The sequence below is a fragment of the Lycorma delicatula genome, chromosome 2 (genome assembly GCF_047948215.1).
Source record: "Lycorma delicatula isolate Av1 chromosome 2, ASM4794821v1, whole genome shotgun sequence".
Taxonomy (NCBI): domain Eukaryota; kingdom Metazoa; phylum Arthropoda; class Insecta; order Hemiptera; family Fulgoridae; genus Lycorma; species Lycorma delicatula.
This window is the reverse complement of record NC_134456.1, coordinates 23091907-23107447: the sequence shown is the minus strand read 5'-3', so window position 1 is coordinate 23107447 and position 15541 is coordinate 23091907. Positions and strand designations below refer to the sequence as shown.

Here is a 15541-nt window from a genome sequence, read left to right as displayed (position 1 = left end):
GCAATAAAATTTATAACTATATTGCGGATAATAATTGACTTACCCTTGTAACATACAGTAAATAGTTGCACATAAACAGAGCAATTTACGCGCTATTACTACATAGGATGATTCCAAATTGCACAGTAATCTCTCAGATGATTCTATAGCCAAAAATAAGAAAAAAAAGTTTAATATAAATATAAGTCAGACAATGGTTCATTAGCGAGTTTCAGCTCACAAAACATTAAAGCCCTGCTTTCTGCTCCCTCTATGAAATTAAACTCTACTAAAATTCTGTAAATTGTTCTGTTTAAAATCACACCACTTTTCTCATCCAATTTGCGTGTTTTGTTTGTAATTGAAGTTGAACTTCTCAAATTTGTGTTTAACTTTAATAAACGTTATTTACATAAATTTTCTCAGAATTAAATTCTCTACACATTTTTAATTTATCGGTAAATTAGCAAAGTTATTTAATTCCAAGCCTAAAAAAGTTATTTTCTGACAAAACTTTTTCGTGTTTTACCTTGTTTTACTTAAAATCTAAGAAAGATATAAGTCTGGGACCACTTCTCTTCAATTTCTTAGATTAAATACCATAAGGCATCACCAAATTTATCCCTAGACTTGTGCCCCAAGAGTTTTAGTATGGTTTCATTTCAGAGGGAGGAGAAAGAAGGGCTCAATGCTTTGCAAGCCGAAACTCTGTAACAAACTGTTTCCTGGCCTATGTTTATATCAACTCTTTTTCTTATTTTTGGCTACAGAATCATCTCCTGAGAGATGCCATGCAATTTGTAATCACACTGTAGTAATAAGTAAATTGTTCTTAGCATTTAACAACATTCTTAATGTATTTCTAACAATATTTTTTAACTATACTTTTCAAAATTCATTCATAACTCTTTCCTCATTATATTTAAAGGAGGCTACTGAAGATTACCTAGTACACATTTTCTTATTAAAAATAGTATGCACTCTTCCATAAAAAAACATAGTTCATAATAGACTAAATTCACATCTGAAGTACTAAGCTCTTCAGTTATTTTATAGAATATTGAATTCTAATAAGCGTCTAATGTTTTCAATAAACAGATAATTATACATCTTACATATTTAAAAAATAGCTTTGACACAGCAAATATGTTACCTTGGAATTTTAACTTTCTTGTTAGGGTCTATTCCAGAATGTAAAGGTGGAGGCGGTTCTTCATCTTCAGTGAAATTAAACACACTTGTTTCAGGTGGTTCTGACTGTAAAGGTTGTAGTTCTTGATCTGAAGGTGGGCCAGGACCAGGCCCAATTGAAACCGGTATTACAGGCATCAACACAGGAGGAGCAACAATTTCTTCCATATTAGTAGGTGGAGATGTTCCACCCATGTTGGTTGGGAGACACTGAGGTGGTGGCTCAATAGGTCCAGGCACAGGCACAGGCAGAGGCCCTGGTCCTGGCCCGGGACCAGGGCCTAGGCCTAGGCCAAGGCCAAGGCCAAGGCCTAGGCCTAGGCCTGGTCCTGGGCCAGGGCCAGGGCCAGGACCAGGACCAGGGCCAGGACCAGGACCAGGACCAGGGCCAGGGCCAGGACCAGGACCAGGACCGGGTATAGGACCACCAGTTGCCACTACCATATCTGCAGGGACATTGAGATTCTCTGGTGGTGGAGGAGGAGGAGGAAATCCAACAGGTGGTCCCTGTGGTTCTTCAAGCTTCTTCCGACTTTTCCTTGCACGAGGAGACCCTGTACCACGCATACGTCCTTTACCTCTGCCACTTCTTATAGGCTAAAATGAAAAAAAAAATTTAATAAATAATCTTTATTAGAAAGTTTACATAAAACTAGCTTTACACTGAACTAATTTACGGCTAAAAAAATTACAAAACAGTATTAAATAGACAGATCATTTCATTACAATTTATTATTCAAAAAATACAAGATTATCCAGAAGTGAATGAATCTGATACACTATAGCAATTTTACAATTTGAATAGTTTGATTCGTGGCATTTTTCATATGCTGCAAGATCCCACATCCATATTCCTTACACAAACTTCAAAGCTTCTGAGTAACTTCATGAATCAAAAAATAAATAATAAATTTAAGTCTACTTGGATTACAATCTAACCAATATTATTTTTAAGCAATATAAACAATGATCTAAACAATTTCAATACACTCCAACAAAACTTGGAGAAGCTATAAATAATTTCACAGAATAAAAGGAATAAGAAATTAAAAACATTAACATGGGATATTTCATTATGTTGCAAATACATAATCTTTAAATTCTTCAATAAAGAAATTAATAAGAGAAATCACTTCATTTCTTAAGAGAGATGCTGCTGATTTATCTTAAAATAAAGATGATTCAAAAGTTTACAAAATAAAAAATCCCTAAAAAATTGAACTATTTCTATCACATCCAATTTTTCCCCTACAAAAGACAATCCAGTTAGTTATATTGGTTGTTAAGAAACTTGTGATGTTCCCTGAAGAAAATTTCTGTAGTTAAAATGACTTTATACAACTTTTTAAATTCACTACTGCCAATTACAAGGCACTCTACTCTGGTGCTTTTCCTCCAACTGGGACTTTCTCCTGCATCAAACATTATTTTTGCTGGTAACTATGCACAGCAACACATACATATATTCAAAAAGTGTTTTTAGGATATTACTACTGTAATAAAAAAAAATTTAACATTAGTCAAAATGTCAAATCCAGAGCATCAAAATTTTATTAAATCTACTAGACCTTCTTTAATAAGCAGCTACCACTTTTTTCCCTACCAAATCAGTGGGTATTTGCAGAGAAATTATAAAAAAAAATTTAAAAAAATTTAACATTAGTCAAAATGTCAAATCCAGAGCATCAAAATTTTATTAAATCTACTAGACCTTCTTTAATAAGCAGCTACCACTTTTTTCCCTACCAAATCAGTGGGTATTTGCAGAGAAATTATAAATATAATCTAACCAAACTTAACCTATAATCCAAATAAAATTTAAGTACCAATTTCAACAACAAACATTGAATAGACTAGGAGCCTTAAAGAATTGAGGTAATTTTTTTTTAAAAAAGTAAAAGGAAAGTTGCCAATAATATTGTCATTTATCAATTTTAATTGTCTGGTTTAATCTATCAAAGGCATCAAAATATTTCTAATAATGGCAAAACCTTAAAGAAAGAAGCATTATAAAACCTACCTCCAAACTTAGTACAGTAGAAGTCCATTAGTCCGGCATCCAACAGTCTGGAATGCCTGATAGTCCGGCATCACTCCGGAAAATTGTAACAATTTTGGTTTTCTCCAAAAGTGTGTCTTTAAAGCAAATAGAAACGCTCGAGAGCTATTCGGAAGTTTTCGGGGTAGTTCGGGATCATCCGGAAGCACTCAGTATTGTTCGGAAACAATTAGCTGCCGGCTAGTCTCGGCTGTCACAACAAATTCAGGTGCAGTGCAGCTCCGTTAATCAATCACGAAGCGTCTTCGCCATTTTTTTGTGCGTTGTTGTTTTGTGTCCTTTCACATCGCAGTAAACGTAACTTTTGAAACTGTTTATAAAAAAAGTGATTTTCGTTCTAACTGTACGGTGACCATGTTTTCAAAACCTAAGCCTTCGAGTTCAAAACGAGAGAAACGAAAACACGTAACACTGACTCTCAATCAGAAACTAGAAATCATCAAACGGCTAGAAAAAGGCGAGAATAGAAATGTTTTAATGAATGAGTTTAATATTGGCTCATCAACTATTTATGACATTAAAAAACAAAAAGATGAACTAATGAAGTTTGCTTCTCAATCGGTAACAACTGAAAAATTGGCTTCTAGACAAACATTAAAAAAACCAAAACTGGAACAGCTAGATAGTGTATTGTTCAAATGGTTTAGTGCAGTACGTTCTGAAGGAAAGCCGGTAACAGGGCCAATGATTGTTGAAAAGGCAAAGAAATTCGGCCAAGATTTAGGAGTTGCTGAAAGTGAATGTAATTATTCTGATGGTTGGCTCAGAAACTTTAAGTTTCGGCATGGAATTCGAAGACTTGATGTAACTGAAGAAACACTTTCAGCAAACCAAAACTCTGCAGAAAAATACAAAGATGAATTTGAGAAAATCGTGGCTGATAATGATTTAACACCTGAACAGATTTACAATGCTGATGAAACAGGGCTATTGTGGCGATGTTTACCAACATCTACACTAGCTGGGGGAGGAGAAAAAGCAGCCAAGGGTTTTAAAAAAAACAAAGACAGATTAACCGTTTTGCTATGTGCTAATGCGTCTGGAAACCACCGAGTGACCCCTTTTGTGATAGGTAAATCTGCAAAACCCAGGGCTTTTAAGAATGTTACACACTTGCCTGTCCAATACGATGCTCAATCAAATGCGTGGATGACTGCCGCCCTCTTTAAAGACTGGTTTTTTCACCACTTTGTGCCTGAGGTCAAGGAATCCTTCAAAAGCCTTGGTCTACCAGAAGATACTAAAGCCATCCTTCTTTTGGACAATTGCAAAGCCCACCCGCCAGTAGATGAGTTAGTTTCTGGAAATCTTGTTGCTACTCTGCTCCCACCTAACGTAACATCTTTGATTCAACTCATGGACCAAGGGGTAATTCAAAATTTTAAATGCTTTTATAGAAAGTCTTTTATTCAAGGCCTGTTAAATGCCGACTGTAACGTGACTGATTTTCAAAAAAAGTTTACAGTAAAAGATGCCGTCTATGCTATTGCACTGTCTTGGAACCAGGTAAAAAATACAACACTCCAAAAATGCTGGAGAAAACTTTGGCCAGCTGCAAACCCTGCATCTGACCTAACTCTACAGACTGATGAGGAAGAAAACCATCAAGGCGCTCTGACCAAAGTTTTGGATGTCGTTAGAAGTGCTGACAATCCCTTGAAAAACCTGCCTGAAGATGAGGTAGAGGAGTGGCTTCTAATCGACGAGAATGAGCCTGTTGAACAAGAACTAACCGATGAGGACATTATCAACATTGTAGTAAACCCTCAGCCTACTCAAAATCTTGAAGAAAGTGACTCAGATGCCAAAACGGAAGAAAAGGAAAAAATCAGCTGGGCAGAAGCTGCAGAATCACTAAATAATTTTATCTCTTTTGCTGAGGCTAGTACTAGCTACAGTGCTTCAGAAATTATTGATTTCCATATCAGTAGAAATAAATTTTATACTAAACGCCAAAAGTCAAGAAAACAAAAAGACATTCGTGACTTTTTTAAATCTAAGTGAAATATGTTTACAGTACGTGTACATACATTATATGAGATGTAAAATAAACTTTGTTGTATGTATTTGCATACTGTATTTGTAGTTTAATTATTAACCTTATTGTACTTATAATTACCGCCCGATAGACCGGAATTTTCAGTAGTCCGGCACCGAGCCGGTCCCGAACGTGCCGGATTATCGGACTTCTACTGTATATTAATATGAAAAACTGGTCCTTTTTCGGTAAAAATATTATTTAGTTATTGACTAATTCCGTTATTGTTATATAAATGAAAAATGCACATTTTTTTTTGTTATTTTTGAGAAAAAAAGAAACAAAAAAGTGGACTTGCTTACCAAAAAGGTCCAACCTAGTTTTGTATATAGGGTTATATACAAAACTAGATTGGATATATAATTTAAAAATAAACCAAAAAACAGGTTGTAAATAAACTTAAAAGCAGATATTAAATTAAAATCTGCTTAACTCATTACACCTTCTTATGAAGACAGAAAACCACCTTAATCAAAATAAATTATATGTGGCATCTCATACTGCCACATAACAAATATCCCACATGGAAGCTTCTATTAAAAAAAAGATAAATAAAAATAACATACAAGAATAACTCAAAAGTTAAATGTTTTTCTGAAATATTTTTCTTATTTTGTTAAGCAACTGTACCTTCATTCTGAATAAAAAGCAAACTGTACCCTATTGTTGAAAAATGCTACAGAGAACTTGTAATTCTGCAAGCAGCTAGAATTTGATTCCATTATTTGTTTACCAATTTATTTACGAACTGTTAACCACGTATAAGTCTATGGTATCTATATATTCGCATTGTGCTAACCATAAGCAGGCATGTGGTTGTTTACACTACTCTTACTGATAGGGACCAGCACATTACTAGAAATTTTGTACTGCATACTAGTATTTCAGTAAGTCTGTTAAGTTTTGCTCCATATTCCATTTGGTGATCAACAGATGATTTGATGAGAAAAGATGAAAAATTTGAGAAAACCAGTGCTTTAACATGTCTTGCTGACTTATTTCATGATCTTTAATTTATAAAAAATGATCTTTAGTTTTAATTGAAAAATCAGGCCATACAAAAGTATGTGCCAGATGGGTGTCAAAAATATTAACAGACACAAGAAAAACTGTATTGCTGCAGCACATGAATGTTTGCTACATACAAAAAATGAAGGTGATAAATAATTGATCACACTGTTAATAGAGATGAAACCTCAATTACTTATTCAAACATCAAGACAAAGCGTTCAATGGCAATGGCAGCATTCATCATCTACCTGACCGAATAAGTTAAAATAGTATTCAGTGAAGAAACTTACAGCTAGTGCTTTTTGGGTTAAAAAGGCTGGATGTCTTGCTTGTCAAATTTAGTGATTGTGGAACTTCTGTAAATGCCAATATATACTATAAAACATTAAAATAATCTAAGAGAGACATAAAAAACAAACAAAGTATGCTATTATTCCATGGGATTCTGTTTTTGCATGACAATGCCTGGCCACACATGGCAAATCCAACAGCAAGACAACTGGAAAAATTTCATCTGAAAATCTTTTAATCATTCACCCTACAGTCCTGACAGCTACCAGTGATAATTTCTTTATCAGCCTAAACAATGGCTTGCCTCACAAAGGTTTAATGATTACGACCAACTGAAAAATAAAGTTTTCTTGAAGAAGGAATACGGAAGCTAATGAAACACTATGAAAAACGAGAAGTTGAGGTAGCTACGTAACAAAGTAGTAAATAAGTAGTATTTATACATAAATAATAAAATTTGTTCATATTTTAAGTTTTTTTTATACAAAATTGATCTTTGTTTAAAAACACACTTTATACATATTTTTTAATAAAATACAAACATTCCTTTAGTGAAGTTTAGCATCCTAACAGTACATAGTGCTTATTATCTTATTATTAGATGATGATGAAGGCAATAATGAGGATGTTTCACACTATATAAGTGACTAATCATCTGTTGCCATCAATCTGCAATGTATTAGAGCAGTATCTCTGGAAGATGAGGGACATCACACCCTGTACTGCTGTTACATTAGACACCCACTAATAGCAGTACTGTCATTCACAGCATTTGATGACTGCCAGAGGAGCTTACCCCCTGAAAGGTGAGAACATATGCCAAAACGAATCTTTTGTTCTACAGGTAATTATAGTTCAGAGTACATTTTTATAGCACTAACATCATAAATGTTTTATTTCTTTTATAACAGAATTGATCTTAGAACTCACTATCAATCAGATCAATGAATATGCTGATAAGATTCAAGGTCAATGTACAGATATGATTGCCATTGATATTTGTGTTCTGTGTGACATCAATCAGTCTGCTGAACCATGGCATTTTCAATAATTTGTGAAATCTCATCTAGTTTTTTATGTAATAAATGTTTCTAGTACGGCAACATACCTAGACAATGTGGCAGCAGTCGCAAGCCAACTCAATTGGGATGGCTATCACAGCATATAGACAACAACCTCACTGTCATGTAATGGACACTGTGATTGTTGTGTAGAATTTTACTGGGTCCAGTAACAAAAAATTTGTTTATTAACAAATAAATTGAAGTGGAAATGGGCTACATCTGACATCCGTAGATTATTAATAAACTCATTATCCTCATTTATCTTTTCAAGAATTTGTTCACAGAATTGCCCTCAAATTAGGTCATTGGATTTGAATTTTCAGGCAATCTGCAACTTATACTGATGGTAACACAACTCATCTACCAATATTCTTGGAATACTTGAATGAAGCAACTGTAAAACAATAGATGATGAATTGACAAAATGAAGGCTTCTTATGATATCAGTTTAAATAATTACTGTACTGTCTGGCGTACTAACAGTTTTGTACATCACCTAACATTTGTACTGAAGGTTTCTTTTTCAGAGCTGACTAGTTTCCTCAAGATTCCATAGACATTTATTAATTATATGCTGAAGGTTTGTAATCTTGATGTCCTAAATTAAAGTGATGCGTGATATTCTCTGTGTGTTGCCTCCATTCTGTCTTTACTTTTATAAATAGCTTTAATGGCAAAAGCACATTATGCAATGTTTTAATGATCCAAAATAATTAAATGACAAGATGGTGTAAGCTGAATTTTATATATTACTCAGCACTACAAATCACCCAGGGCTACAAACACCATTCTCAAAATTTCTAGTTTCCTTGAGACGCTCTATATATTATTATTTTACTTCTGTGGGTAGTATTATAAATTGAATAATTTATTAACATAATATTAGAACTTATTTAAATTATCGATTTATTAATAATTAATATACATTTATAATCAGCATTTTTAAACTGAGAAATGATTAAAAATCAATGGTTAAATGTTTAAAATCATTTTTATACAGTTCATGTAAGATCTAAATTCCACAAATTTTAATAATTTATGTAAATTATCAAGTCAAGTTTGCGGTTGTACTACAAGTGAATACGTATTTGTTGGCCACAGTCTGCAATAAAAAAACCTGTTTGAGGATGCTGAAACCGGGGTACTAGAAGTTCATCATAAGTTAACTGAAAGTGGTTTCAGCTCTGAAAATATAATATGCAATAATGAAGATTTTTCATAATTCTGATAGATAGTTTGTTAGTACCAGCGATCTGTTGACTGACGTTACCAATTTTCAAAGTTTATTTATTTATTTCTAAAATTGTGTGACAACTAATCGAGTTTCAGGGAAAAGTCATGACATTTTATAATATTCTAGATGATTATCTATCACCACCATTATTCTAGATTAATGGTTTTGCTAGAAAGTTTGGTTATGTTTTTAGTCACTCAGTCATGCCTTTATTAATCCAACAGATGCAAGCAGTAAAAGCACGTTATAGCCGAGAAAGCAGACAATGGAAGCAATTACTATCAAATTCTGATCAAAATAAGCCAATGAATTTAAATAACCTAATGTTTACTTTTTTAAGCAACTGAATATTCGTTATTGAAAGTTTTCGTATTGTATATATTCTTGTAAGATTAAATCATACGTAGATTCCTACTGTCAAAATCAATTTTTATAATTCAGAGAATTCTTATGGAATAGTGTTTCAGGACCTATCCCAAAGAGTACAGTAAAAAACTAAAAGCCTGCACGCTAGCATAGAAGAGGTGACCACTACCAAACATCCACAGTAAGGATATCTGCTAAGTTAACTCAGAAGGCAGAAGTCAAAATACACCTATCTGGCATAAAACCTAACAAGTAGCTGTGACTGCTAGATGCACACATGATCTAAGGGATAACACAGGTTAAAAGTAAACATTATTTAAATTAGACACTGCTGTATTTATTTTCCAAGGATGGGAAGACCACCCGATGCCCTCCATAATACGAACATGAACAACTATAATACAGAAATGTGTAATCACAGCGCCTTCTGCCTGGTCCTTACACATGTAAAATTAAACAGATTTAAAATTAAGAGTACTTCAACAAATAAAATACAATTAATTGTTTAGTTCAAAACAATATTTTAAACGTCAAAAAAAAAATTTTACAGACGACGAATAACTAAACATAACTCAGTGTTTATGTACCTGAAGTGTAGGGTCCATAGCAGATGCACTAGCATTATATATGGGGCTTTGCAACAAACAATGTGGACCACCCATACACTGATCATTAGCTTCATGCTGTTGCAGCATTGCTATTCTTTCTCGTAAGTTACCCATCTGTTAACAACAATATTATAGTACATTAATTTAAACGTTCAAAATATTTTTTTATTTTTTTTCAATTATACACATTTACTGCGCAGGTGTCACATCAGTTAAATGTAACATCTGCTAGGAGTTAACAACTTACGAATGTTTCTAACACAATAAAAAAAGCCTACTATTTTTTTATTAAAATTTTTCAAAACTAAATTTTTTTTTACTGATCCTCTTTCCGACAACATAGCCTGATATAAAATAAAACTGCAGTAAGTACAATTTAATAAAAATTTATTTCAATCAAATAGAAATAAAAAGCAAGGAAAACCATAAAACTAGTAGTCATTATAATCAATCTAAGATTATTTATTTTACTGATACTGAAAAAATATTCACAACATTCCCCTTAACCAACAGCACCTACATGAAACAAAATCAATCATACATATTTATGATATTCAATTGCACTATGCTAATCTTAAAAATATCTTCAAGCATTTTCATAATTCATTTTTTATAAAAACTGTATAAAATTCATTAATAAATGTCACATTGAACTGTAAAAGTCATACACTTAAAAACAAATCATGGCTAAACCGAAGTGTATATTTAAGAAAACCAGGAAATACTTTTTTTACTGTTAACACAGAACTTCATTAATAAAAATTTTTAAGCATTTGCTAAAAGGAAGATTCTACAAGTTAATTATAAGTATTTACCCAAAAAAAACTCCCTGTTTGAGGGTTGGTTGGAACTTTACACCTCACCCCAAAAAATTCTTCTGTTGCAAAATATTTTACCATGCTATCATATGAAGCATTAGAACACAATTACACAAAACCTAGAAAATGATTTTAAAAAAAGTTAAAAAATTGAGACTAGGAAATTCAGAACACTAACAATCCAGAACCATCCATCATTCTGTAACAAGTTGGATAATGATTACTCTTCAGGAGATTGGATAAAAGTGACAAAGTATATACACCAAAGACCACAGACCGCAGTTAAACAGCACAATATTTGGGAATGCAATAGATCAAATAATAGAATTACAAAAAAACTTATCCGGTTTTGCAACATTAAATGAAAGCACACTTTTGCATTAGACTGAAGGGAAGTTAACAATTTAGTGCTACCATGCACAAGCAGATGAGAAACATTGTTTTTAAAACATGTACACTCTTTAACATAAGAAAAAATGAAAATTGTAATATTAAAAAAGTTGTTAGTACTCTACTTCTCCCCACATAAATCTTGGATAATGGTTTGACAAGAAAGTTATGTTGTTAATTGGAATACGTTTAATTAGCGATCGCTTTTATCAATTCTACACATGTAAGTAGTGCAACAAGTTAAACTTATAAGAAGGGCAGATGTATTGGAAGCAATGAAAACCAAATTATAGTCAAGATTTGCCTAAAAATTGCCAAGTAACCAAAGGGAATATAGTCACATTATGATTTTAATGACAAAATATTCATATACTGAATTTTCAACAAAAAAATTCTATCAATATAACAGCCTACAAGAACAAAAATTCAAAATTATTTAATGTGACCGAATTTCTAATTTTTAAACAAATAAAATTTTAACAAATGAATGAAATAATTGCAAACATTTGAGATTGTTATTAATATTAAAATAATTAGAAAAACCTAAACTTACAAATTTAAATTTAAACATTAAATGATGAATCATCATAATATCTATTAGTACTTTTTGTTCAAATTAGTAAGGGAAAGAATTAAAATGTTATGTTTACACTAAACATCAATGTTAAATTAAGGCAACAGATTTTACTTTCTCAAATATTACAGTTACACACAGATCTTACAATTTTTTCCTTTTTAATAAATATTTTTATTGCAATTATTATTACCGATAGGCAATTCTTTTCTTTAATGTAATATCTGAAATGTAATGCTGAAAATGAATCTGGAATCAGAATTTTTCCATTACCCTTTCTTTTTTTTTAAGTTTTTAAAGAATTTTTTATTAAATTCAAAATTTAAGTTCTGAAAATCTTTCACGTAGTAGAATACACACACGGTTTTTAATTATAAAAAAAAAAATATTTAAATTTATAAATGGTTAACAGCATTATAAACTGTTAAACCAAATTAAATTTATTGTTTATAATAACATTAACATCCTTACTATGACATATTCCTTTTAATGAATAATTTGCATATTTAATACTGGGTCTTACTGGTTGGCCTTGTTGCAACTTTTCATAGTATTTCTTTACTTACACCTAAGTTTTTTATCTGTATCACAAAAGTAAATATTTAATTAGAAGTTTATCAATTAAACTTTATGGGTATAAAGTAAGAGACCAAGATAAGAAACGGGCTCATCATATAATATGCATTAAACTGTGTAGACCAAGAGAATGGTTAAAACATGTATGCAATCTGATATTCCAGTTTGGTGAGAACTAAATTATCTTTAGTTTCTCTAATCAATATATCCACAATTTTTATATTTAGTATTGTATCCCTCATTTGCATAAGCAATTAAAAATGTACTTCAAAGCCATGCCAGTTCCAAAAATGCCAGACAAATTTCTGTTTAAAAGTAATGATGATGAAGTAAGGACTGTGGAAAAGGATTACGACTGAAATTTAATCTGACAAGACTCACTATGTATCACAAGGCAAACTGAATCATTTGGTTAGGGATTTGAACCATAAAAAAAATCAACCTGAACTTTTTGGATCCAGACAGCAGGGTTGGAATTTAACTGCATAAAATATCAAAATTTTATAACTATACGACAGATATTTCTCAACACTTTCCTCAGGAAAATAATTCTGTTTTTTGTATGGATACTGAATCCATAAATTAGGGCACGATCACAAATTGAGTAATGGTACCTTTTAGATAGATGAGTACAACTGCAGTTTAAAAACAGTCCTATCTCATAATGGTAATATCCCTCAATAGCAGTTGGTTATGGTATTGTGAAACAGACATACAATGTTATGAAAGTAGTTACTGAAAAAATTTATAGTAGAAAGTATATGTGAATGCTTAAGGAGATTTAAAATTAATAGCTCTTTTGTTAGGGATGCTGTAGAATTTACTAACTATTGTTATTTTAGTTCTGAATGAAAGAAGAGCTGACCTCAAGATAAACATTATGTTATAAAACAATAGAATAAACACAATAACTTAACTCAAGGTATAAAAATATTGTTTATGAACCTCCATCATATGTGAAAAAAATATTTTTACCACTCCTTCACATCAAATCCTACACTCAGAATAATAAAAAAGGTGTACACCTACATACTACTCATTTTCAGATTCTAAATACCAAAATGAACGAAAATGGGAATTTCCCCTTTGTTTTCTTTCTATCCATCACTTCATGTTTTAAAAAAATAAAAATGATATATCCAGATCAGATAAGATATTATCACTTTATTCGATACACTAAAAAATTATGTGTATACACATTAACAAATTTCAATTGGTAGCAATTTTAATGTTTTAAATCTTGTTAATCGTTAGTTTTATCAAAATACATTTTACTATCTAAAGCCTTTTAATATATATAAAAAATCACACATAACTTTTGAAAATTGGTGGACAAGAGAAATTTACTGCAGAAATTTTATGACACTTTTCAACCAAATTTCACCTCCACAAAATCTTTAATTAATTTAAATAAGCATGAATTTTTTTCATATTTTTAATGGTAAAAATAGCTAATTTAACTACTGTTAACAAACAAACTTTTGAGAATTATTTGCATTGAAAATGGCAGCCTTTCTTTTATTTAAAAATGATTAAATTAAATTGTTTAAATAATTTGTAAAGTTTTGTTTACTGTAAGCTACTGAAGGAAGAAAGAAAGAAAGAAAGATTCTAATAGCGAGCTGTAATCTGCATAAAAAAGCAATGTGGAAAAAGGTAAACAACAGCAAAAAAATTATTTTGTACATCTCCATTCTATACAATTATTTACATGTATTGTGAAAGACACAAATTATAACTACCTACCTGAAATAAATTCAAGATAATTGAATAGCCTTTCTCAATTGCCGAATTCAGTTAAACGTAGTTTTTGGTGGTCCATTTAATAATACTAATAGACAATAAAGTATGGTTTTAATTTCAATAAGTTTAAATTTCAATGAACACATATGTATATGTTGTATATATATATATATATATAATCTTCTTGATGATGCACTTAAAAAAGCTTCGATTATAAGCAGCACATTGTGCATGTTATTTTTTTTAATAATTTAATATGTATATTAAAATTTTGTAATTTGTTTAATCAATAAAAATAATATTGCAATGTATGAGTACAATTCATTTTGTCAGTGTACAAATAATATTTTTGTTTTGTTTTATTTTAGACATATCAATTTTAACCCTTCAAAATAAAAAATCTAGTCATCCTTTAAGTTAATAATGGTTACTCAACTAATGAGTTTCCAAAATTGGCTTTAGGATTTCAAATGACAGTAACTACAAAATGTTTTCTTTGTTTGAGGTAAACTTTCACGTAAACCAACTTGAGTAGTGTACAAATAGCTAGCCATGGCCCCACTTTCACAAGAACAGTGTATTGGAATCATAAAAACTTATGAAAATGGTTAGTACATAAAAGAAACCGTAAAATTTATAACTTTTTCAGGGCTTTCATCCTTCTAAACAAGCAATTCGAGATTTAGTGAACAAATTTTAAAACACTTTGTTTTTTCTGCTTAGCCTCCAAGAATCACCTTCAGGTATTACTTCAGAGGATGAATGAGGATGATATGTATGAGTGTAAGTGAAGTGTAGTCTTGTAGTCTCAGATCGACCATTTCTGATAAGTGGTTAATTGAAACCCAACCACAAAAGAACACCGGGCATCCACTATCTACTATTCAAATCCGTATAAAAGTACCTTTCCTAGGATTTGAACGTTAGAACTCTTGACTTCAAAATCAGCAGATTTGCTATGACGGGTTCACCACTAGACCAACCCGATGGGCTAAAACACTTTGTCTGTTCACAATAAACCACACTCAGGGAGGAGAAACTGCACGTTCTGCAAATGAGCCATCATCATCAACTTTACAGTGACCTCAAGAATTATGCATTCCTCGGACCAGTTTATGGAGAATCTTACACCAAGAACTTACATTTACATGCATACAAAATTCAGCTGACTCAAAAGTTGAAGGTGAGGGACCAAATGTTGTTAAAAAAATTTGTTCAAAATTTTTTGAAATTTTGTTATTGAATGTTACAGAAAAAAGCAAAAGATCCACATTTTGTGTATAAAATCGCCTTTAGTGATGAGGCCTATTCTCATTAAACAGTACAGTAAATAAACAAAACTGTTGAATTTGCGTAGAAGAAAAAACTCAAAATTATTCATGAAATATCACCTTTTGCGCAAAAATGTACAGTTTGGTGTGTTTTATGGTCCAGAGAAATCATCAGCCCATTTTTCTTTTAAGACAATCACGGCAATGCTGTTACAGTGAATGTAGAACATGATGAAATGCTAACAGACTTTGTATGGACTCAACTAAATGGAACTGACAGTAATGATCTTTGTTTTCAAAAAGATGATGTTATATGACACACAACATG

The 15541-nt window shown here is 31.6% G+C and overlaps 1 protein-coding gene across 6 annotated transcripts in view; it reads right to left on the bottom strand.

The window, feature by feature from the left end:
- The window catches only part of kis (chromodomain helicase DNA binding protein kismet), a 235158-nt gene that overhangs the window by 196230 nt on the left and 23387 nt on the right, over positions 1–15541 (bottom strand). For 5 of the 6 annotated variants that reach the window (XM_075358465.1, XM_075358467.1, XM_075358469.1 and 2 more), the window contains exons 4-5: positions 9821–9955; positions 1133–1767 (exon numbers count right to left, since the gene is read on the bottom strand). In XM_075358465.1, the coding sequence (XP_075214580.1) occupies positions 1133–1767; positions 9821–9955 (770 nt within the window). The remainder of the gene's footprint in view (positions 1–1132; positions 1768–9820; positions 9956–15541) is intronic. The other variant, XM_075358468.1, reaches the window with a different exon arrangement.